The sequence below is a fragment of the Saccopteryx leptura genome, chromosome 13 (assembly GCF_036850995.1).
Source record: "Saccopteryx leptura isolate mSacLep1 chromosome 13, mSacLep1_pri_phased_curated, whole genome shotgun sequence".
Lineage (NCBI taxonomy): Eukaryota > Metazoa > Chordata > Mammalia > Chiroptera > Emballonuridae > Saccopteryx > Saccopteryx leptura.
In genome coordinates, this window is record NC_089515.1 from 5,864,961 (window position 1) to 5,890,301 (window position 25,341).

The 25,341-nt window shown below is 48.5% G+C and overlaps 1 protein-coding gene across 1 annotated transcript in view; it reads right to left on the reverse strand.

The window, feature by feature from the left end:
* Positions 1-25,341, reverse strand: part of FANK1 (fibronectin type III and ankyrin repeat domains 1) — a 63,833-nt gene that overhangs the window by 19,592 nt on the left and 18,900 nt on the right. The window contains exon 2 of the mRNA XM_066355122.1: positions 6,169-6,346. Coding sequence (XP_066211219.1) covers positions 6,169-6,346 — 178 coding nt within the window. The remainder of the gene's footprint in view (positions 1-6,168; positions 6,347-25,341) is intronic.

The window sequence follows — 25,341 nt, forward strand, 5'->3', positions numbered from 1 at the left end:
CCACAGAGAGCACAGTGGGGCATCACCGTGGCTGCAGCCCTGAGCCACAGAGAGCACAGTGGGGCGTCACCGTGGCTATAGCCCTGAGCCACAGAGAGCACAGTGGGGCGTCACCGTGGCTGCAGCCCTGAGCCACAGAGAGCACAGTGGGGCGTCACCGTGGCTGCAGCCCTGAGCCACAGAGAGCACAGTGGAGTGTCACTGTGGCTGCAGCCCTGAGCCACAGAACACAGCAGGGGTGTCAGCGGCACACAAGACTATAGCTTCAGACCAGATGATTTCGTGCATCGGGAGAATGTTTGTGGGGAATAGACAAACACTCACAGAACAGGACACTGGTGGGAGGCAAGCAATGGAAAACCACCTGCCTCCAGAGGAAGAAGGAGCACATCCCCCCATCTGCAGCCTGCAAAACAAGCCCCCAGAAATGCAGGAGGGCAGTCTGCTGCCCACTCAGAAGGCCCTGGGCCCCAGTGGGGGTGCTAGGACCTGTCCCTCTGCTTGGGAGGCAGGACCCAGGAAGCCTGGCTTTGAGGTAGCACACTTTCTAGGACAATCAGGGCTCCAGACGTCAACAGAACTGCAGTCTTTCCCAATAGTGCCCAAGACCTCAGCTTCCCTTCACTGCCAAAAACCTTCACTGGCCTCTGACTAAACTCCATGCACCTCTTTACAATTTTCACGTCTAAATCTTTCTTTCCTTATACCTCAGAGGCTTGCTTTTTGAGGGTGTGTATGTGTGTGTGTGTGCGCGCGCGTGTGCACACATGCATTTCCATCTCTTTCTCCTTTTCTGCTGCAAAGTCCACCCCAGCCCTGTCCTCCCTTCAGAATACCTGGGGCTCCAAGCCCACTACTGTGTTCTCCGCCTCCCGTCTCCGATGTCCCTTACATTCTCAGCAGACCTCTGCAGACGCCAGAATCATACTCTGGGATTCACAACTAATTTTACCAGGATGTTTGTGTGCAACATAAATATCCAGTGCTATTCCATGCACCTCAAATATATATATATATTTAATGCCCACAACTGGCACATGCCGGCCCATGCTGTGGTTGCAGCAGGACCAGCTCGGGGCCAAGATGAACCTGCCAGCAATGAGTTGACCCGATTTCCTGCTGATGAGTGTCAAAAAGAGTCAGGGACAGTGAGGAAGTGGCAGCTAGGTCTGGCTGAGATGGCAACATGGGAATTGGCCCCATTTCTGATAAAAAGTGACCTAAGAACATGGGTTTAGTGCTGGGCCAGGTGGGCTTGCCAACACCTCACCTGTCAATCAAACAGCCTCACCACTCTCCCCAAACCCCACTGGGAAGCAACAAAAAACTGAAAGGGCCCCCCATAAAATCCACTACTGCTCAGTATCACGAGAGAGAGCGCCCAGAAGCAAACAGCACCTTAGTACCCCAAAGAGGAAGACACAGACCTGCTCTAGAAAACAGATGTCACTGAATACCTCTGTGGGAGGCTGGGGCCCCGACGCTGGCAGAGAGGGCCCTGTGGGGAGAAGCGGGCACAGGGGGGACAGAGCCGCCCGTGGGGCACCCCACTGTGGTTACAGCACACACGCGGGATGAGCCCCGATTCTCACACAGACACAGGTGACGAGCAAGAGCACATCGGGCCGATGGAGGCGGGGCACCGCTTACCCGCCCTGGTGGCTGCGCAGACAGTGAAGGAAACTTCCAACTGTTCCCACAACAGGAAAAGATACAACGTTTAATAAAGCACGGCCTTCTTTTTGTTACCAATGAGCAAACATTCGCTACAAGAGCTGCGTAAACACAAAACAGAAGACACTAAATCCCAACGTGACCAACGGCAGCCAGGCACCAGCCTCCTCTTGGTGCCCCTGCCCGGCACCTCATCCAGGTCGCTGCTGCTGCCACTGGAATCCGGCTCCGGCCACCTACCCCCCAGGCCGTTCTCCCCGCTGCCTCCTCCACAGCTGGGTGTCTGCCGGCCCCACACTGAGTGTCGCCAGTACCCGCCGTCCCCCCCCCTCAACCCCCATTACTCTAGCAGCTCAGGCCCGGCCTCCGGCCACCCGTGGAGGACTGGATGGTGTTCACGGGTCCTCGCTGCCTCCCTGGGAGCCCACATCCCTCCCCCGTCTGATGCAGATTGGCCAGATGACTTGCTTGGGGCCATGAAGCATCAGCAGAATGGAAGTGTGTCATTCTGAGAAGATTCCAGAAGCATCAGGCCATGTGCTCGCCCTGCTGCCATGGTGACGGACGATGTTGAGGCAGAGGCCACTCTGTCCGCCCAGACTGTGGCGGGCAGACACGAGGATGGAGCCTCGGCCAACACACACGGGCACCATGAGGGGAGGACGCCACCGAGACACAGAGATGATACTTGATGCCGCATACGTTTGCTTCTTTGTCTTATTTCCTGCTTGTCCCTTCACCAGGAGGGGTGCTGGTTTATGCGCCCAGGGCTGTGTCCCCAGCCTCCAGAACAGGGCCTGGCACGCGGAGGTTCATTAAAGCGTGCTGAGAGAATGAATGACATGCACGACAGGGGCACCAGCCACCACGGGGACCCAGAAGGGCAGGCAGTCGAGGCAGAACCCGACCTGGGCAGAACAAGGGACGGGGCTGGGGAAGTGCGTCCAAACAGCAACCACGGCCGAACGCACAGGCAGAAGAGGTCGAGGGGCAGTCACCGCACAGGCCGTAGTGCTCTCTGCTCAGAGGTAAGAGACAAGGCGGGCAGGTTGTGGGCAAAGTGTGAAGGGCGTGAGATGTGAGCCTGAGGAGTCTGGACCTCCATCCTATGGGGCACGAGTCCCACTGAAGACAATGGGACCACAGGAAGAGCAAAAAGAAGATTCGTGCAGCAGGTGGATTAAAGAGATAAAAGGCAAGAAAGAAGGATAAGTCCACTTCATTGGGCAGACAAGCTGGGCAGCTGAGAACTCGGGACACAGCCATGGACTGGTCAGAGCAGGGAGCTTGCGCCTAGCAGGGGCTAGTGCCACCGTCCACCGGGGAGGCACAGAGGGACTGGCCAAGGAAGAGCTCACCGAACTAGGTAACTGGCTGTGAGAAGGAGAGCCCGGGTCAAGGATGACACCACGGGTTTGAGACTGGCTGGTGGCTAGAGCGGAAACTGACAAGTCAGGGAGAAGCTCTTCAATCCACAACCCCAAAGTCAGGGCTTCTAGAGAGCTGCTTCTTCAAAGAAAGGTCTTTGCTAGTTTTATGGACAGCTAGAGCAAGTGATCAAGCTTCACACAGTCTAACTCTGCCACCTAGTGTCAAGGTTTGTGTCATCCAACTCTCTGAGCGAACGCAAGCATCTCACAGGTGCATGCAGTGCTGGGTGAAGGGGGCGTGGCCAGCCCCGCGACCCCAGGACATCATCCACGTGTGTCCCTCTGGAGAGCACCCAGGCCCTCTGGGGGAAACAGGACAACACGCTGGGCTGGAGGGGGTCTCTCTGGGTGAGGCTGTCTACCTGGCCAACCAGCACAGAGGAGGTACCTGAGCAGCCGCATGGCTTCACCTGACGGACGAGCCCGGGTGCAGCTCACGGCGCGAGGGAAATGGGGTGGGGGCGGACGGAAGTCGTTTTCTTTCCCCCACTGAAGTCCTTACAATATCCTGATTCCCATCCTTAGACACAAACTACCTCACGGAGCAAAATACATGACATGCGGTGATTAAGATCACATTTTCGAGTGGTCAGACCAGGACTTACTTTCATGGGGTAACTATATTTCAAATAAATGCATGTTTCCTTTTTAGGTACAAAGAGCTGTTCATCAAAAAAAAAAAAAAAAAAAAGAATAAAAATAAAAGTTTAAAACACAAAGAACCATTCACCGAACCTCAGGAAAGAACCCGAGCTTCAGACACCATCATGTCCCCTCAGGCCAGCACCCCACTCACCACGCCACCTGGAGAAGGGGCCAGGAAAACGCTGTCCCTGTCCCCTGTCCTGACCACACAGATGCCAGCATCCCGGCTGGGACACCACACTCCAGGTCTCCATAATGTTACCGCCAGGGAAAATGGGTATCGTATTATTTCTCACAACCAGATATGTGCCTACAGTTCTCAAAAAAATTAAAAGTTTAATCTAAAACCATATTGGAAGCTTGGCCCTGGCTGGTTGGCTCAGCGGTAGAGCGTCGGCCTGGCGTGAGGGGGACCCGGGTTCGATTCCCGGCCAGGGCACATAGGAGAAGCGCCCATTTGCTTCTCCACCCCCACCCCCTCCTTCCTCTCTGTCTCTCTCTTCCCCTCCCGCAGCCAAGGCTCCATTGGAGCAAGGATGGCCCGGGCGCTGGGGATGGCTCCTTAGCCTCTGCCCCAGGCGCTAGAGTGACTCTGGTCGCGGCAGAGCGACGCCCCGGAGGGGCAGAGCATCGCCCCCTGGTGGGCAGAGTGTCGCCCCTGGTGGGCGTGCCGGGTGGTTCCCGGTCGGGCGCATGCGGGAGTCTGTCTGACTGTCTCTCCCCGTTTACAGCTTCAGAAAAATACAAAAAAAAAAAACAAAAAACATATTGGAAGCTCAGTTTTGATATTCCTGAAACACGGAAGGAGTCATTGTGCACTAAAGCTGTCAAAGGGAAGAAGAGTTGGGGTGAAGACTAAGAAAAAAACGGCCTGTTGGCCCTGGCCGGTTGGCTCAGCGGTAGAGCGTCGGCCTGGCGTGCGGGGGACCCGGGTTCAATTCCCGGCCAGGGCACATAGGAGAAGCACCCATTTGCTTCTCCACCCCCACCCCCTCCTTCCTCTCTGTCTCTCTCTTCCCCTCCCGCAGCCAAGGCTCCATTGGAGCAAAGATGGCCCGGGCGCTGGGGATGGCTCCTTGGCCTCTGCCCCAGGCACTAGAGTGGCTCTGGTCGCGGCAGAGCGATGCCCCGGAGGGGCAGAGCATCGCCCCCTGGTGGGCAGAGTGTCGTCCCTGGTGGGCGTGCCGGGTGGTTCCCGGTCGGGCGCATGCGGGAGTCTGTCTGACTGTCTCTCCCCGTTTCCAGCTTCAGGAAAAAAAAAAAAATGGCCTCTTAATCTCTCCTGTCGTCCTCATTTATTCATGCAGCCGATGGTTGGGGGGCCTACCATACACAAGCCCCGTCCAGGAGCTGGGGCCAGGCTGTAAAGCAAGCAGGAATCTCATCTGCCTGTCGCTGAGTTTAGATCCTGGTGGGGAGACAGGAATTAAACAAGGCAGAATCAGCCCAGCGGAGCCAAACGTTGCCAAGCGTGTGGAGCAAGGTCCTGGGCAGACCGGCTGCATGTGACGGCCTCTGGAGCAGGGGCCCTCTGACCCGATCGGAACCAGCCACACAAACCCAGAAGGAAACGTGCCCGGGGCAACCAGGCAGGCACGAACGTGGGGCCGGGGGGTCTGGTGGAGACAGAGGGGCCACAGGCTGGTGGAAAAAGTTAACAAGGAACGGCGGTATGACACGAGGTCCACAGTTCTCCCGGGGGGACATGCGGGACCCCAGCCCTCATCTGTGAACAGAACGGCCTGGTGGGAACCTCACTGAATTCCATCCAACTCTCCCTTTGATTCTTGTCTACATTGCATATTTTTTAAATCTACAGAGAGAATATTTCAGAAGCCTAGAGGCTCCCAGAGGTACAGGAGATTTAATTGCAGTTTTTGCTAACACTCTTTTCCAAAAATTATCCTTCGTCAGGAGCATGAAGGCAAATGACGCTGACTTTTTCTTTTTCTTTTTCTTTTTCTTTTTCTGTATTTTTCTGAAGCTGGAAACAGGGAGAGACAGTCAGACAGACTCCCGCATGCACCCGACCGGGATCCACCTGGCACGCCCACCAGGGGGCGATGCTCTGCCCCTCCGGGGCATCGCTCTGTTGCGACCAGAGCCACTCTAGTGCCTGGGGCAGAGGCCAAGTAGCCATCCCCAGCGCCCGGGCCATCTTTGCTCCAATGGAGCCTCGGCTGCGGGAGGGGAAGAGAGAGACAGAGAGAAAGGAGAGGGGGAGGGGTGGAGAAGCAGATGGGCGCTTCTCCTGTGTGCCCTGGCCGGGAATCGAACCCAGGACTTCTGTACGCCAGGCCGACGCTCTACCACTGACTTTTTCTTTAATCTCAAAACGAGCCTGATCGGAGACGACAGACACCACTTCAGCTAATCTGGAAATCAAAGACAAATGTTAGCGGTTCGATGTTGCACCTACGTATAAATGATACCGTAAGTGTGCATTCTGGGGTCTTCTTCCTCAATGGCGAACCGCGACCACTGCTCCTGGGGTCCTTGCCGCTTCGCTTTCTTGTCTAGGTTCCAATACAGTTCGATGCTGTGATGAGTCACTTTGCCCACAACAGGTGGGTGAGGCTTTGAGGATGTTGTAGCTTCTGAAAAAGAATGATACAGATGTCAGGACTCCGTTTCCGTAAGGAAGGGAGACCAGCCGAGCGCGTTAGAGCTGCTCGGGTATCGAACCCAGTTTTCCCGCACACCAGGCACACGTGTGAGGAGCCCCCCTGCCCCCCGTTACTAGAACAATATCGGGAAAGCTTAAGGGATAGAGCAGTTGGCAGACGTAGTGAGCTAGCACATTCTTCAACAAGCTGACCGTGTCACACCCCTCAGTATCGGACTTCACTCACGGACCCTTCTGAAAGGTCAGTTATCGGTTGAACTAGTTAGGCTGTTCTCTCTGAGTTGATGAAAGTCACTCAGGTGCTGCAATAATTCTCCCATGAACTGACTGGTTAGACAGAGACAAATGATACAGCTGCTCCGAATAGGTATAACACAGGTGACAAAGGGTGGGTATCTATTCTGTATAAACAGTTCTTACCAACAAACCAAGGGAAAAACACAAAGGCAAATCGCAAACCAGGCAGAAGATGAGCAGTGCACAAAACAGCAAAAAAAAAAAAAAAAGCGACATGCTGTCCAAAAAGATGTTTATATTCCGTAGGGGTCATGGAAATGGATAACAATGGCGTGTAACTTTACATCCACTTAGACACCTAAAACAAGACGTCATTGCTATTGGAAGTGGTGATGTAGGGAGAGGACACTCATCCACTGGGGTTGGGGTAAGAGGAGTTACAGTCCTTTTCGAAAGCAGCAGAGAAGCATCTATTAAAGTTAAAAATACGTATACCCATCTATGCAGCCACCTGTTCCCAGCCATCCCTCCTGCAGAAAATGAAATAATAGTAGACAGCCTGTGTGAGATCAGTTTGTTCTGACTGCCAGAAGATATTGAATTAGAAATTAAGATAAAGGGAAAAAATACAGAATATCCCATTTCCATAAAAGATGACCAGGGTTCCGCTCAGTTGCACCAAATTACACGGTTGCTCTGTTTCGTGTTAGTGTCGTTCCTCTTGCCAGATTTGAGCTACTTGAGAGCTGGGTTTGTATCTTACACTTCTCTTAAAACCTGTCCCTCTCCCTCGGCCCTTCTGGCCTCAGAAACATCATTGACTTGCCAGGCTGGCTTTTCAGACAGGAGGAGGCTGTGCTACCCAGTGGCTCAAGCAGCTGACCCTGTTCCCTGCTGAGCCCAGGGGACAGACCCTCCTGACATGTGGGTAGTCCCACCCCTACCCACCCCAGAAGACAGGGCTACCCTGGTCTTGGCCGCCCCAGGCCAGGAGGACCAACAACCACAGGTTTCCTTTACGTTCAGAGATATAGGAGGCTGCGGGCGCAGCCTGCAAGCCTGTTTGTGTCCACGATAACTTCCTAGTATTCATGAAAAGCGTGGCACATGGGCTTGGAGAATCCTGGGTTTGAATACATGCTCTGACACAGAGTCAAAAATCCTCAGCTTGGCCCTGGCTGGTTGGCTCAGCGGTAGAGCGTCGGCCTAGCATGCGGAGGACCCGGGTTCGATTCCTGGCCAGGGCACACAGGAGAAGCGCCCATTTGCTTCTCCACCCCTCCGCCGCGCCTTCCTTTCTGTCTCTCTCTTCCCCTCCCACAGCCAAGGCTCCATTGGAGCAAAGATGGCCCGGGCGCTGGGGATGGCTCTGTGGCCTCTGCCTCAGGCGCTAGAGTGGCTCTGGTCGCAACATGGCGACACCCAGGATGGGCAGAGCATCGCCCCCTGGTGGGCAGAGCGTCGCCCCATGCCACCATGCCGGGTGGATCCCGGTCGGGCACATGCGGGAGTCTGTCTGACTGTCTCTCCCTGTTTCCAGCTTCAGAAAAATGCAAAAAAAAAAAATCCTCAGCTCCCAGTGTTTCGTAATAATTAAGTAACAATGAACTCCTACACAGCAGCTAACAGAAACTAGCTCTGGCTGCTAGTCTCAAATGAGTGGGGGGAGAAACACCAAGGTTCAAGAGATACATTATTATCCTCCTTACCAACGTTTGTAAAACACTTTTAAAACACACCACCCAACACTATGTATAATTTACGAATGCACAGATACTTGGCAACAGTTCAAAATGCTGAGGGTAAGGATGCAGACCACCAGTATGGGGTCAACGCAAAGAAGTCAGGGAAGGGACAGATGTGATGGGGGCCGACAGGGTGACTTACCACTGTGTCTGCAAGATTTGTAGCAAAATGCTAATATAAAGCTTCATGGTACATTGGGCATATTACGATTTCCTGTGATTTTTGGTTTATTCAAAATGTTAGCCACATGACTCTTACGGGGCTAATGGTTTTCTTGGAGAAAATTCGCTCAGTGTTCTAAATACCAACAACCCCATGTGGGAAGGGAACTAGGGAGGCCTGCCGTGTGCCGCCCACTGACTGTCAGCACGACTCTCACCTCGTCCAATCCCAGCAGCCCTGGTGCCGCGTGTAATGATGACACGCGCCTACGTCATGACACGCGCTTACGTCACGACACGCGCTTGCGTCATGACACTAGCGAGCAACCCATTTATTTTTCAGAGCGCTCCCAAGCTGTTCAAAGACCAGGACTGCTAGACTGTTGTAGATGATTCTCAGCAGAAGTAGAGGCCAAATATTATTTTTATTCCAAAGATATCTGGCCTAGAGTCCCACTAGGAACCAAGATAGACAAGAAATCCTCAATTAATGCCAAATTTCAAAAGGGACGGACCAAATGGTTCACCACAAATTTATACGAGGAGGAAAAAGATAACATTCCCAGTTATGAAAGCGTTGCTGGTCGCTTGCTCATTACGAATCATTGATGCAGGCAGACAACAAGAGCCCTCTACTGATGAAGTTGGCACTGGCCACGGATGGTCCATGGCCACCAGAGTTGGCAGCCTGCCCGCTGCCAGCTGCAGGCTCAGGATGGAGCCAGAACTCCCCTTCTGCGCAGCACCTCCTCAGATCTGGGACGCCAGAGCAGGCGGGGTGTCTGGGAAGTCAGTTTACGTTATTTGTTTTTAGGAGAGATCCAAATCTCCCCGTCCTGTGGCCTCTCCCAGGTCCAGCACTCGGTGACTGAAGCCACACTGGACGCAGGGCGGTGGTGGCAGCTGGGTGCTCCTGAGTCACCACCCGGCTTACCCAGACACTAAAGGTCTGGGCACTGACCAGCCGTAATGTTCCATTTTCCTTACTTTGAAACAAAACTTATCCAGATGCAAATCTCCACTTGGTAAGAGCTGGTCTGGGCGGAAAGCAGCCGATGCCAGGCAGGGCCAGGAAGGCCAGGACGTGACGAATGCCTCCAGGCCGGGGCTGCTCATCTTTCAGGTGGCCAAACACTAAGCAGTGGATGAGCCCAGACTTGTTCTGGTTTGGCTTTTGGCCAACCTGGAGCAGTCTGACAGGTGTGTTTGATCCCGATACACTGTACTCATATAGTTTACGTTTTCTCTTTGATAAAACATCTGGCATTTTTGCCTTGACCTGCAGACACACATATTTCAGGATGTTGGTTCTAGGATTTTAAAGGGCATATATAAAGAGGTCACTAGCAGACATCGCTATGAAAGGGTGCAGCAGCCTAGGTCGGCACTGACCCTGGTGGGAGCTGACAGATGCTGGAGACCCGGGCCCACCGCTCAGATGAGGGCACTGACTTGTGCCGGGCACTGCTGTGGACACTTCACCTTTACCCTCTACCCCTCACCACAGCTCTAGATGGTAGAAAGATGTCTATTCTCACCATTATCAAAAAGCTGAGGCAGACTAACAAACTTTCACTTTAAATAAATAAATAAACAATAAATTAAAGCTCTCAGACACAGAGAGGTTAAGTAACTTGCCAAGGTCACACAGCAGTAACTGGCAGAAAAAACAGGTTTAAAACACAGGCAGTCTGGCTCAGGAGTCCCCCTACTTTTAACCCCACACCATATCACCTCTTAGGAGCAGGGATGTCAAGTGTAGACTGGGGCTGAAAACTCTACTATTTATCAGGTTTTTAGATTTCCTCGAACCATTCATTTTCAATCAGGTTTAACCTGTGAACCAGCTTGAAGCCCAAGGAAATTGAAAAACAAGGACAACAACTTGATGAGAGAAAGTGAGACCCCAGGTAATTACTTCTCGGAAGCTCAGGGCTGACGTGCGCAGGGGGAAGAGGAGAGGGCTGCCCTCACAGGCTGCCCCTCCCCCCCCAGGAACCCGGTCCGGTCCGTCTGTGGGAAGGAAAGACAGCCTAAGAAGACCTCCTCAGCCGGAGGTGGAGGCCAGGAGGGCAGAGGCGTGCGGCTGACGTGCACCTGGGCGCTGCGAGCCAGGGTCGGGAGCTAGCCGCGAGCTCTCTGCGTGTGGCATGGAATGTGGAGGGGGGAAGGGCGGTGCTGACAAGCGGGGGAAAGGTTGAAACGTGGGTAAAATGAAACACTTCATAGATAAATTCGAAAAGAATGTACAAGGGCAGAGAACACACGTCACGTTGGGAAAGGCTGCGAGGTCAAGATCACTACCAGCATGTGAACCAGCTCCTCCGCCCTCTGTTCTGAACCCACGGCTGAGAGCAGAGCTGGACTGCAGAGAGGCTGCACCCGGGATGACAGCCCTGAGCCCCTGTGCCCTGGGCTTCACCGCTGGCTGTGTGACAATACATCTTTCCCAAGGTGACCTAAGTCAACATTTTTAAAAACTCAAAAGCTGACCTTTTTGCTGTTTCTTATTTAGTTAACCAAGAGGTATTTATCTTGTATCAGTAGAAATACTGTTTGGGGAACTGTGTCCATAAACTTTATACAAGTTTTATAAAATGTATACAACACGCCCAAATACACACATTCATGGGCACCGTGTAGATGCCGCCTGTTACACAGAATTTTTAGAAGTCTTTTTTTTTCCTGACTACAGCAAGGATCAGATAGATCTTTTAGAAGCTGCTTCTGCTTGTTTGTTCCAAGTCTGATGACCAGCGTCACAATGCAGCTGATCACATGATCTCATGTCACAAACTCAGGCTTAAAACCTACTTTTTAGCCTTTCTAAAGATTCCTGACAAAAAGGAAAAGACCCTTACTTTCCATTCGCACAGTCCTTTTAAACAGTTGGTAGGTTCTGTTCATCATGGCAAGTTTTGTTTTGTTTTACATTTTTAAAATTTTTGTTTAGAAAATTACATTTAAAGGGATGGCATTGATCAATAAGGATTCACAGGTCTCAGGTCAACATTTCTGTAGCATCTGAACTGCTGCTTCTGTTGTGTGCCAATCACACAAAAAGTTTTCCTGAAAAAATGAAATTGGAGAAACAGAAGGAACAAAACAGCTCAGCGTTCCTCAAAAGGACAATTATGTGAGGATTTATGGACTTGTTGGCACCACAGGAGTTCGGTGTAAGAAGTTCTTATGCAAATCTGACAAACAATTTTATGCCCTGTTGCTGTCTGTCAAGTAATAAATGCCAGGAACGGGAACTGCAGAGGGCTTCCCACACTGTCTCCACTCGGTCCCTGTGGTTACAGAGATGGCATAAAATACGGCTGTCGAGTGCATCAGAAATCCACTCCTAAGAGCTATCATTTCGAAATTGTAGGTTGAAACACAGAATGCTATAAAGTTGAACTAAACCACTGTATAATATTAGGCCTCGGCACCCTAAATTTTAAAAAGTATATGTTGTAATAACATAACAGGGGGGACCAAAAGAGGGGACCGACAGAACGAGTCAGTTAAGAACATCAAATGACTCAGCACCCTGATGACAGGCAGGTGAGCAGATTTTAGACATTACACAGAGGGGAACTGTGACCATAGCTGTTCAGGAATTAGCAGCTGTGACGAGCACCCTAAAAGGCAGGACATGCTGAAGAGAAGAAGTCGATGTGACTGTATAGTCATCCCCCTTATCTGTGGGGGACACGCCCCCAGGCCCCAGTGGATGCCCAAAACTGAGGTGGTACCGAACCCTGTACATTCTGTTTTTCTCCTGTACATACACCCCTGTGATAAAGTTAAATGTATAAATTAGGCACAGGAAGAGATTCACAACAATAATAAATAGAACATTTATCACAATACACTGTGGAAGTAATGTGAACGTAGTCTCTCTCTCTCAACACCCTATTGTCCTGTTCTCACCCTTCTTGTGATGGTGTGACTGGGGACAGCACCTATATGATGACAGTGAGGGGAATGACGTGGGCGTGGCGACGTCGCGTTAGACGGCTCTAAGGGCTACATGAACACAAGCGCTGCGATACCACGACGGTCCCCGTGACCTCTGGGACAGCTGCTAAGTGACCAGAGGGCAGGGAGCATGTACGTATGGCATGGACACGGAGATGATTCACATCGCGGGAGACCAAGCAGGACGGCTTGAGACTTCATTATGCTGCTCTGGACCCACGTGCAATTTTAAAGTCTGTGAGTTGTTTATTTCTCAAATTTTCACTTTAACGTTTTTAGACGGGGGTTGACTGCAGGTAACTGGAACCGCGGAAAGCAAAACCACAGATGGGGAAGGGTTTATTGTATTCGTTCGAGAAATACAATACCATGAAAGCAGAACAGTAGTTTCTCTGTCCTCCCAAAAAATACCTGCAATTTTACTGAGGTCAAATTTCACCAACAGGGGTCATCGGCAGCCTGGCCTCTCGTGGCAGATGGTCCCTAATGAAGATCACAGCATACTGAGGGGAGACGATGCACAGTGGTGGCCGAAACCTCAGAGCAATCCATCATGGCTGCACCACGTACATATACATAGCAACCGTAAATCCAGAACATATTCCATGGCACAGAGATCGCAGTCATCCCTACATCTCAGATCTTTCAAGTATCAAAAACTGTGCTTTCCATAAATATACACCGAAGAGGGAATTTTCCAGTCCTGTATCACAATACCCACAGAGTGGTGACTGTCCCTCCTTTCACTTAAAAATGAAACAACATAGCTGAGTTTCATTCCAAACCTCTTATTGTACTGCTTTGGTAAAATGGAATCCCATAAAACTCTAATTAAAAAAGGGGAGGGCCAAGGACAAAAGTAGATCGTTTAAAATTTCAAAAATAACCACCAGTTAGCACAATGAAGAACATCTTCAAACTTTCTAGTCAAAAAGAGAGGAAACTGAAATGACTGCGAGGTGTCGCTTCATCTATGAAATTGAATGGAAACCAGTGCAAAGGGCTGTGGCAAAGCTCAGCCGACGTGGAGGGCCAGGGGAGTGTACTCCACCTCACTGACCCCTCGGAACCGTGCAAGTCAAACGAGAAGCAGCCACAAATCGCCAAATTCATGACACTTGAAATCCGACAACGGCAGAGAAGAGAAAGAGTGGGCATACTCCCAACCTGCCAGTGGAAACAGAAACTGGTGAACCTCTTTGGAGAGCTACTTGACAGGGTTTCCTAAAGCCCAGGACATGCACTGTTGACCACCCAGCAATTCCGCTCCTTCCTGACTTGTGTGGGAATCTTCTCGGTAACTTTGCATTTGGAAAAAATTGAAAATAACCTAAATGGCCAACATGGGGAGACTGAGTAATGAGCAGTCATACATTGGGATAGTACACCGCAGTTAATATTAAAGTTAAAGTTAATTGGGTCTAACAGAATACTGAATGGCAAATGTACTTGGTGAAAAAGCAATTTTAAGCCTGAAAAAAAAATTAATCGGGTCTACTGCATTAACATAAGTAAATCTGTGTGAGGTTGAACCACAAAAGCAAATTGTGAAATGACATGTACAGAATTATACAATTAACCTAAAGTTTGAGAAAACAAAAGAATATCAAGAGAGGGTGGGAAGGAAAGGAAGGGAATGACAGAAAAAAAAACTTATTGGCAACATTTTGTTTCTTAAGCTGGGTGGCAGCATGTGGAAATTGATGCTAATAAAAGGACTGTTTAATAAAAGGACAGAACAAGGTCCCCAGGTGTGGATGTATTGCTGTCCTTAGCCTTGCCTTATTCATCGCCCAAGTTACTGGGCACCCAGGTATCCCATACTTCAGTGACATTAAAATGTTATCAAGGTGGTTCGGTTTCAAACTCAGCAGGCCAGGGGAGGTGTGTGTATTTGGTATTTTCCATATTCCAATGATACATCTGATCTAACCAGAGACTAAGTTCTCACGGAGAGTGAACTAAGGTTCATTCGCTTTCCACCCGCCCACACAATAAATGTCTGATTCGGGCCGGATATTCGAATGTCCAAGCAATTCTGTTTTATAACTCCTTAAAATATGGTGCAATTAGCCATGAAAGGTAAGTAATGTCTTAACACACTACATTTAACTTTTATTTTATTCTATAGCTATCAATGATTATCAATATTTAGGCTGCATATTATTTACCCACAGGTATTCATAGTAGACAGCAACTTCAAAGAAGCAGAGAGAGCCCTCCAATGCTTACGTTATGTGAGTTCGGGTTATTATACCGCACATACATCTTCCAGCATGTGTCATCCCATTGGACATGACACTGTCTCTTGACCAGACGTCTGTCAGTTGCCTACCATAAAAACCCTATAAACCCTAACTCAATCCAGCTCAGAACATAAATCAACTATGTTGCTATGAACATCTCTTATTAACATAAACATGATGCAATTATGCATACTGACACAAAAAGCCTTGAAATTCTACAGTTTTTAGCACATGTTCTGGTGTAAAGAGTGACCACTGTGTTAAATTTCTCTCAACTGCCATTTTCTTTCTCTGTTCCCTATCTAGCCATTTCCTGTGCTTTGACTCCTTTTTTTTTTTAATCTTACTCCGTGGTCAGCACTCTGCTAAGGATTTGGGAGTATAGGACAGGACAGAAGGTTCCAGCTCTCATTGAGTCTACAGGCTTGCAGAAAATAATTAAACGAGAACCCCGCCCCACCCCCGAAGTTGTAATATTTGCTCTAATGGAAAATGACCAAGGTGCTGAGACATTTGAGCTCATGTCTCAAGGTCGCAGTCCAGAAAGGACATAAAGGACACTATAGCAAGAAAAGGGACTCATTGTTACACTTAAGTTGATGAGAACATGCAGTGCAAACTTCTCTGCTCAAATCCAAACCCCGGAGGGAATCAGATCATTTTAAGAGCAGTAGAGCAGTCCAACAAATATCAGACCTCCAGAGGAAAATCTACCCGATCGTCAACATACCTGGTAAGTAGGAATGTTTAAGAGTCGTACTTCATTAATGAAAACCTATTAATCGTATTACTTGCTGTACACTGTTTCTCCTCCAAAGAAAGTTCTTTTCTCCCTTATCACCACATCCCTGCTTCTCCAACAGCTTTGCAATGGCTTTCAACGAAAAGAACAAACAGAATGATTGGATGAACTGACCATATAAAAACAAATTCTCACAATAAACCTCTCCAAAATCACTCATTCTATCAATAAATAGGTTACCAGAGTGTACACAGCAATATAAATTGTCCTTTTGCAGTCAGTATGGAAAAAACCAGGATCGTAAATCGGGCATTAATTATAAATAACAGTCATTGTCCTCTGCATTTATCCGAATAATGTCCTATATAAGAATTCCCCTGCTTCAACAATGGCATTGTTTTCATGTTCATTTGTTTCTTGGCTCTAAGCTTGCCTTAATGGCCAAGATTCATTGTCAGACCCTCATTGTAAATAGTAATTAAATCTATTCGATGAGCAAAATTCAAAAGCAGCTACTACTTTACACTGGTCCTTTCAAAACGTCTCTCCTCCAACACAGCAGAAACAGTTTAAAAAGGGATCGGCTTCCCGTCTCTGCCCTAGTTAGGAACGGACAGCTTTCGTCTCTCAACTTGAACATGATCAGTCTTCCTCATCTTCCCAGCGGGCACTGCTTCTCTTTCCAACTCCCCTCCTCCATCTCTTCCTGCTCTTTTTTTTTTTTTTTTAATTTTATTTATTCATTTTAGAGAGGAGAGAGAAAGGGAGAGAGAGAGAGAGAGAGGGAGAAAGAGAAGGTGGGGAGGAGCTGGAAGCATCAACTCCCATATGTGCCTTGACCAGGCAAGCCCAGGGTTTCGAACCGGTGACCTCAGCATTTCCAGGTCGACGCTTTATCCACTGTGCCACCACAGGTCAGGCCTCTTCCCGCTCTTCACATACTTCCCACTACCCCCATTCAACTCTTCCCTTCAATTTCCTAACACCATTTAAGAGCTTTCTACTTGAAATCAGCTTCAAACCAAAAATTTTTGTCTGCAACCACACTAACTGTGTTATGGAGTATGGAGTGTGTAAATGTATGCCTCTTTCAAAACTGAAATTACAAAATAATCCTACAAATAAAAATCAACACAACAGAAGGCATTCAAGCACAGCCTCACTTAACAAGAAAGAAGTGCCCGGCAGTGTCATGAGTTCTAAAAGCACGCTGGACACACGTCTCAGGAAAGCAGCAAAGACAGATATTCAGATACGGGAAACTTTTAAAAATAATTCTCTTGATTAAGCACATTCCCCAAAAGGGTGATAGCTTGATTTTTTTTTTATTATATATACACTTAATACCTACTCATTGTTTAACAGCAGAAACCGATCAATATGGAAATTGTGAAGCTGGAAATAAAAGTTCTTTCATAAGCTCCTCCCCAGAGACAACCACCAGCAATAGCTGGTGAAAATCCAGATTTCCTTAGCACAGAAACCGTCTATGGGTAAATATCCCTCCATGTTAGTTAATGCATGTGACTTGAACTCAATTTTAAAAACAAACTACTCTCCATAGTCAATCATTTATTACTGGCAATACTTTAATAAAAAATATTGTGCACTTAACTTTACATAGTGAAGCAAAATTCATTTACAAAGTTGAAAATACAAAAAAAAAAAAAAAACACATTATGCATGACCAGAAGGAAATTGAAATTCTAGGAATGAAAATATAGTTGCTGAAGTTAAAAACTAAGTGAGCAGATTAAATAGCCAAGTAAGCAGAGATGAAAAGATAATTATTTGGCTGAAGAATTTCCCTATCCACCCAGAAGAAAAGCAAAAACTGAATATATATCGATAGAATGAGATCCAACATACATTTATTCAGAGTTTCAGAAAGGAAGAATAAAGAAAATGGGGGGGAAGAAACATTAAAAGAATGATCACTAAAAATGTACCACAACTACTTAAAAATATAGTATAGTATAGCTTCACAATTTCAGGAAGCAGACACAGCTCAAGCAGGAAAAAGGAAAACACCATATCCAGGCCCCCAAAAAATGAAACAACAAAACATCAAAAGTAGCGATGAGGTCCTAAAAGCAACTAGAGAGAAAATGCACATCTCCTTACAAAGGAACCTCAGAATGACAGAATTCTCAGCAACAACAGTGGAAGACAGAGAACAATAAAGTAAAACTTTAAGGAGAGAAAACATAGCTGTCAGCCTACAACCATGTCCTCTGTAAAAGTTCACTTCAAAAACAAAAGTGAAATAGACACATTTGCCAATTTTAAAAAAATGATGGCATTTTACAAATATTTGCAAAACATCTTCTGGATAAAGGATTTGTATGCAAACTATAAAAATAATTCTTAAAACTCAACAATAGGAAAAACAACCCAATTAAGAAATATCTAGCAAAAGATCTGAATAGATACCTCACCAAAGAGGACAGATAGATGCCAAATTAACATATGAGAAGGTGCTCAACATCATAAGTCATTTGAGAATTGCAAAGTAAAACAACAACGTGACACCACTGCACACATATCAGAGTGGCTGAAATCCAAAACCCTGACAACACCAAGTGCTGACAAAGACGCAGAGCAACAGGAACTCTCTCTCACTGATGCTGGAAATGCAAAAAGGCGCAACCACTTAAAGAAGACAGTTGGGCAAGTGTTTTTACCAAGTCAAACAGAGTCTTAGCGTATAATCCAGCAATTAGCCCCTAGGTTGATTTGAAAACCTATGTCCACACAAAATCTTGCAAAATATGTCTATTTCACTTTTTGTTTATTCATCATTGCCAAAAGCTGGAAGTCAAAGATCCCCCAATGGGTGGATGAATAAAAAAAAACATGGGTACACCCTACAGTGGAATGGTATTCAGCAATGAAAAGACATGGGAGCATGTTACACGCCTATTACTAAGTGAATGATACATCTGTGTGATTGCAGTCATACGACACTCTAGAAAAGGAGAGACTATGGAAGGCAGTTAAAGAGCAGGGGAGGAGGAATGAGCAGGTGACACACGGGGCATTTTCAGGGCAGGGAAACCATTTACAACACCGGAAAGGTCGACACTTGAAGTGCATTTGTCCAAAACCGTAGAACTTTACAGCACGAGTGAAGCTAATGTTGGCGAGCTTTTAAAAATCATTCAGGTGGTGGTGGGACCCCGAGATGGAATACCGAATGTGACAAGACAACTTATCACAAATGTACGAAACCACCTCACTGAGGGGCGCGAGGAAAGTCCTGAGTCGCTTTGGAAAGGAGAGGGATCCCTACACTTTAAGGCAAAGAAAAAATACACAAGTACTAGATCCCAGTTGATAACATTTCCCACAGGGCACAGGTCAACAGTTACAATCTTGCTGCGCACAGATGGTAGAATTGAACAATTAACGGCCGGCTGGCAGATGGGGGGATGGGGAGGGGCGGGTTTCTCCCCGGGGGAGTGGGAGTTCACACATAAGCCAGGAGAGGAGACCAGAATGACCCACGTGTGAACAAGTGATAGTGGGAGATGGAGTGACCTCATGTTTAGCATCACTTACCTGTGCAGACATTTATGGTGGGGGGGGGGGGGATTGTACACAGTCACCGTCCCTGCTCTGTCACAACCGGAAGGGCCCAAAGGCAATGATACCCCAGGGGCCACAAGCATTCCTACACCCAGATCTCAGTTTCCAACACCATTCTGCAATTGAAGAAAGTGGATTCCTTAGAGAAAAGACCAAGTCTAGAAATGGGCAGGAAATACCCATATGAGTCTGGGGCATCCTATCCTGCCAGAAAGTAAGTTAATGCTTTAAAAAAAAAAAAAAAGGCCCACAGTGCTGGACCAGATGGAAAACCTCCCGCCGGCCGGAGCTGGGGCACGGAGCACCACAGTGAGTTTTGTAGCCTTGACCTAAACCCAACGTATAAAGTATGCATCCGTGAGTCCACACTGATATCGGTAGCTGAGTGAATAAACAAACGTGAGGAGAGAGAACACCAAATTATTTATATTGCCCCTTGGCCCTCAAGGAGGTGAGGAAGAACTCAGTCCTTCCGTGTGGACTGCACATAGAGGTCAGCAGGAAAGCAGGGGGAAAAAATCATGTAATAAAATTGGTCAAAATACTGTACTTGATTTGTAAGACGCGAGGGTGTGACTGCAGGCGAGGCTGTGTGATTTACGCAGTCCTTAGGCACACCGTCACTTTGCGATGCCTCTGGCCCCCACAAAGCCTGGGGATTCCAGATAAAACAGCATGCACAAGGGCCACCCACAGAGCGGAGCAGCCTGGATGACACAGATGTCCCAGGGCAGGGATCCTGCACATAGCCCATCAAAAATTCAGTGAGTGTCGCAGAAGAATCAGCTTATACAATTATGGGCCTCGATTAAAAACAGTGGCGATTCTTAAATGCATTTGAATAGCTCCTGTGTTTGCTTTCACTTCAGATATGGTTTCCACTTTTCTCTACAATTATTGACCATTCCAAAACTCGAATACAAGGGGAAGGATGGATCCTGGTGCGAGCTCAGAGCAGGCAATGGGAAGGCTGAATGCGGCAGGGGCTTCTGACTGTGGAAAGCTGTCCGACGGCGGAATAAACCCTGAGACTGCTGAGCGGTGTGCAGAACCACTTCAGAAAGTACCGTGGCAGCCGAGAAAACAGCGACAATAGAAGGGACAGCAGAAGTAACATGATGATAAGGATCAGAGGACAGCACTCCCACATGTGACACAGAATTTCCAAGCAGAAAACGGTTTCTGCTGTCAGAACAGTACCGTTTTAACGAATGTGTTGAATTCCGTGAGTCCCTGGACTTTCATCCTGGTCTGGTACACGCTTGTGAATGCAAGTGTTTCACCTCCGAAGTCATGAATCCCAATTCACAGGGAATCAAAGAGAACGCGACGAATTTGTTAAGATGCTTTTCACATGGTGTTGTAAGGCAAATTTAAATACGAACAGATTGTTCTAAGATCTCGGCCAGTCTATCAACAGAAGTGAAGAATGAATATATTGGTATTTTTGGTTGTTGATATAACTAAATGTTTTTAACAAGACACGTTCTTTACAGCAGGTCAGTTTCCAGACTGAATTACATGCATTGAGAACCCTCAAAACTCACAGGATGTCACACAGCACGAGGAGCCCATGTTTACTTGGCTTCCACGGAAACGGAATTAGAATGTACGTCACCAATGCCTTGAAGGACCAGAAAGAAGGCACTGCATTATTCTGAAGTAGGGAAAAGAAGCGCCGGAGTTAATGAAGTTAAGTGGAAAGGTGTAGAAAGGGATACCTTTCAAAAACCGTCAGACTAACGGCCAGATTGGACCCATGTTTACAAGAGTGCTTGGAAAACTTTCAAAACTAGAGGACCGATACGCCACAGTCATCCAAAACAGCTCAGGGAGAGTTCATCAAAATAAGACGAAACTCGTACACAACAAACTGAGAAATCAAACACAAACCAGACCAGTAAAAACTGCTGCTTCAGATTCGACAACACTCGATTGCTTTGCGTACGCCATTATACGTGTATGCAGTCCTCGAAGACAGAAAACCAGTTTGCTATGCAGAAAGCCGATTTCTAACTTCTTTTACCAACATTTGTCTGAAACAAAGGCACACACAGGAGTTGTTCAGATGCGGTCTCGGCATTTTCCGACAAAGTGGACGGAGCTCTGGGCAACCGTACCCCACACCGTACAACGGCGGCCAGTGGATGACAGACACGTGACTGCGAGGAGGGACGAGAAAGTGTCAAACTCGCTTTAGGGTCACAGGTAAGCATTTAAAACATTCTGGACGCAAGTTCGCCCCTAAATACCACCAGGAAAAGCCACCTCCCCATCACTAAAGTTAATGAAAACTTCAGGGTTTGCGGCAGTTACACCTTCTTTTGGGGTTTCTCTTACATTAGTTATAGTATTCTGAACACCCATGACAAACTGGAGATTCCTAAGGACAGTGAGAGGGTCCGCCCGGTATAGAGCAGTGAGACCTTGTAGTACGACGACATTGTCAAGTACGACATTTTAACAACTCGAAAACATACTTTCTACCAGGAGGAACACCTGAACACAAGCAAAACACATAACGTTTATTTTAAAAATTAGTAAAGACTGCACAAGGCCCTGGCCGGGTAGCTCAGTTGGTTAAGAGTGTCGTCCCCATACGTCAAGGTTGCAGGTTTGATCCCCAGTCAGGGCACATACAGGAATCAACCAAGGAATGCATGAATAAGTACAACAATAAGTCAGTGTTTCTTTCTCTCTCTCTCTCTCTCTCTCTCTCTCTCCCTCACTTCTCCTCTCTCTAAAATCAATCAATAATTTTTAAAAGATCACACAAAAGGCCACATAGTGTATAATTCCATTTATATGAAATGTCCAGAACAGGCAAACCCACAGAGACAGAAAGTAGAAGAGTGGTTTCCGGGCTGGGAGCGGAGGGGCCGGGGAGTGGGGGGTGACTGCTGACGGGTGTCTGCTTCCTCTGGGGGCTGCAAAACAAAATGAGAGAGTAGTGACAGCTGCACAGCTGTGGGCACACTGGAACAGGACGCCGGGTTACACACCTTCTAAAAGAGTATATGTCAAAAATGTAAGTAAATAAAAGGGTATATTTCATATGTGAATTATTTTTAAATATTTTAATATTTTAAAAATTAAGGATGGCTGACTATGCCACTTTAACCACATTTAAAAAATAACTTTAACCCGGGTTCGATTCCCGGCCAGGGCACACAGGAGAAGCGCCTATTTGTTTCTCCACCCCTCCGCCGCGCTTTCCCTCTCTGTCTCTCTCTTCCCCTCCCGCAGCCAAGGCTCCATTGGAGCAAAGATGGCCCGGGCGCTGGGGATGGCTCTGTGGCCTCTGCCCCAGGCGCTAGAGTGGCTCTGGTCGCAACATGGCAACGCCCAGGATGGGCAGAGCATCGCCCCCTGGTGGGCAGAGCGTCGCCCCTGGTGGGCGTGCCGGGTGGATCCCGGTCGGGCGCATGCGGGAGTCTGTCTGACTATCTCTCCCTGTTTCCAGCTTCAGAAAAATGAAAAAAAAAAAAAATAACTTTAGACTAGTTTAATATATAAAATTTCAGATTTGGACATATATGAAGGGTTTCAATTTACTAAGTACAGTTGAAAATGCAGGAAATTGTTGGAATATGAAACAAATGATCTTAAATGAGCAATGGAATTAACAGATTATTACTCTGACATCAAGAAGCAAATTGTAAGAGAAAATTTATTTCCAGATATCAGTAAAAGTGGTAATTAAAGGGAAGGGATACATTTCAAATGAAATGATAAGGCCCTTGGATTTTCTTGATAATCCATTTAATGAAGAGAAGTGACTCACATGAATACAATGGGGAAAATACTAAATTATTAGCTAAATTTTAATTTAAAAAAAACCCACAAAACTTAAAGATAAACTGAAACTCATAACTGCCACCAAGGCGAAGGCATTGAGGGCACACTGTTCCGATAACGAGTGTCCTTGATGCAGTTAACCTCGCCCAAGAAAAAGGGAAGAACCCACCCAGGTGGGAAGCCTAATGGACATTTCAGCCAATTTGACAGAAAAATCCTAAATACGTAGATGGCATTACCAGTAATGAGTTGCAAAGCTGAAGCTCTTCTAAACCATTTTCAAACAATCAGTCAAGCAAAGACCTCTGTCTCTTCTCTCGATGGCTGCAGGGGAAGGCAATATATTCAACCCATGCTGTTTCTCTGGGTTTTTACAACATTTATATTTGTCGGCTATTTATATCTTTTATTAGTTGCGCTCTGTCACTCTAAATCAATGTACACTTTCATAACCAATTTCGTGTTTATGACTTGCATCCTTTTCCTTAAAGAAGGCTCCCCAAAGCCCTGGCTGGATGGCTCGGTGGTAGAGTGTCGGCCTGGCGTGCAGGAGTCCCGAGTTCAATTCCCAGCCAGGGCACATGGGAGAAGCGCCCATTTGCTTCTCCACCCCTCCCCCTCTCCTTCCTCTCTGTCTCGCTCTTCCCTTCCCGCAGCCAGGGCTCCATTGGAGCAAAGTTGGCCCCAGGTGCTGAGGATGGCTCTATGGCCTCTGCCTCAGGCACTAGAATGGCTCTGGTTGCAACAGGGCAGCGCCCCAGATGCGCAGAGCATCGACCCCTGGTGGGCATGCCGGGTGGATCCCAGTTGGGCGCATGCGGGAGTGTCTGCCTCCCCATTTTCAACTTCAGAAAAATACAAAAAAAAAAAAAAAAAAGAAGGCTCCCCAAATTGCTTTAGAATCCACAAAACCCTGGTCTACCCCTGAATGGGAATTAAATTACTTGCAAGCCTCCAGCTTCTTACCACGCTGCATATTCTTTGGGAGAAAGGGCTGGGCTCTAACCTACGACTGGCAGCTGAGAACAAGGGACGACGCAAGGGGACCTAGTGCAGCGGTCACACACTCACCCATCAGAGCGTCCAAGGCCGCCTGAGGGGTCAGGCTCTGCTCCGGGACACCACAGACATGGAGTTCCAGTTCCCTGGGCAGAGACGAGGAGCTGCCCTCAGGGTGCTGAAGGAAGGGACACGGATTATCACAGAGTGGCATTAGGACGGAGGACATGGGCAGAGGAATGGATCCTGCAGAGGAACCTCCCCCAGGGCAGGGTGTTTCTAGGGCAGGGGAGGCCTTCAGTGAAGAGCAGGGGGATGAAGAGAGGAGCTCCGCCCACACCCCAGGCGGAGGGGGCAGGGATGCTGGCACTGGCTTTGTGCTGGGATCCACCACTCAGCAACGTGCCTGCAGGGTGAGTACCAACCAACCGTCCCTGAGGCAACAAGGGTTGTGTCCTAACAATCATCAGCGGGAGTTGCCAAGACAATCAGACTGGGATGGCACCCTGGTTCTGCCCCTTTCCAGCTACCTTTAAAATCTTTCCTCCTCCCTACCCCCCAAAAGGGGGGGGAGCTGGGTTACAGCATGAGAAGCCATCCGTGCTCAGTGCAGCTCTCTGGAAGCAGCAGGGGCTCACATGTGGCCCTTCCCGCCCCTCCTGCGGCCCGTTAGTGCCTTCCGCTGGCTTCTGGGATCCACCTTCACTCATCCAGGGCTTGAATTCTGCCCCAGACTCAACCCCCATGAGTAGCCGGCATCTCTGAGGCCCTCAGCGGCCTACTCGACATTGCCACCTGCTACCTAGCTTAGATTTGCTCCAGCCGGGTTAATCTGCTGCTGGGCAGCCTGGCTGACCTGGACAGCTAGTGTGCAGGACCTGTCCACCGTTCGTCCTATCGCACCGAGTCTGTGCACCCTGGGCTGACCCGCCTTGCAGAGAGCCTGGCCTCTAGTGAAATCTGGTACCCAAGTGGATCGGATTGTTTCCTGTCACCTCCCTCTGGCCTCATCACCAGCCGTCGCCTCCCTTAGCTCTGACGAGCCTTTTTTTTTTTTCCCCATTTTTCCGAAGCTGGAAATGGGGAGGCAGACAGACTCCCACATGTGCCCGACCAGGATCCACCCGGCATGCCCACCAGGGGGCGATGCTCTGCCCCTCTGGGGCATCCAGAACCATCCTAGCGCCTGAGGCAGAGGCCGCAGAGCCATCCCCAGCGCCCGGGCCATCTTTGCTCCAGTGGAGCCTTGGCTGCGGGAGGGGAAGAGAGAGACAGAGAGGAAGGAGAGGGGGAGGGGTGGAGAAGCAGATGGGCGCCTCTCCTGTGTGCCCTGGCTGGAAATCGAACCCGGGACTCCTGCACACCAGGCCGACGCTCTACCACTGAGCCAACTGGCCAGGGCCTCTGACGAGCCTTTGAACAGCGATGGCTGGCTTCTAATTAACTGTGGGAAAGGGAACCAGAGAGCCAGGCTTATAAA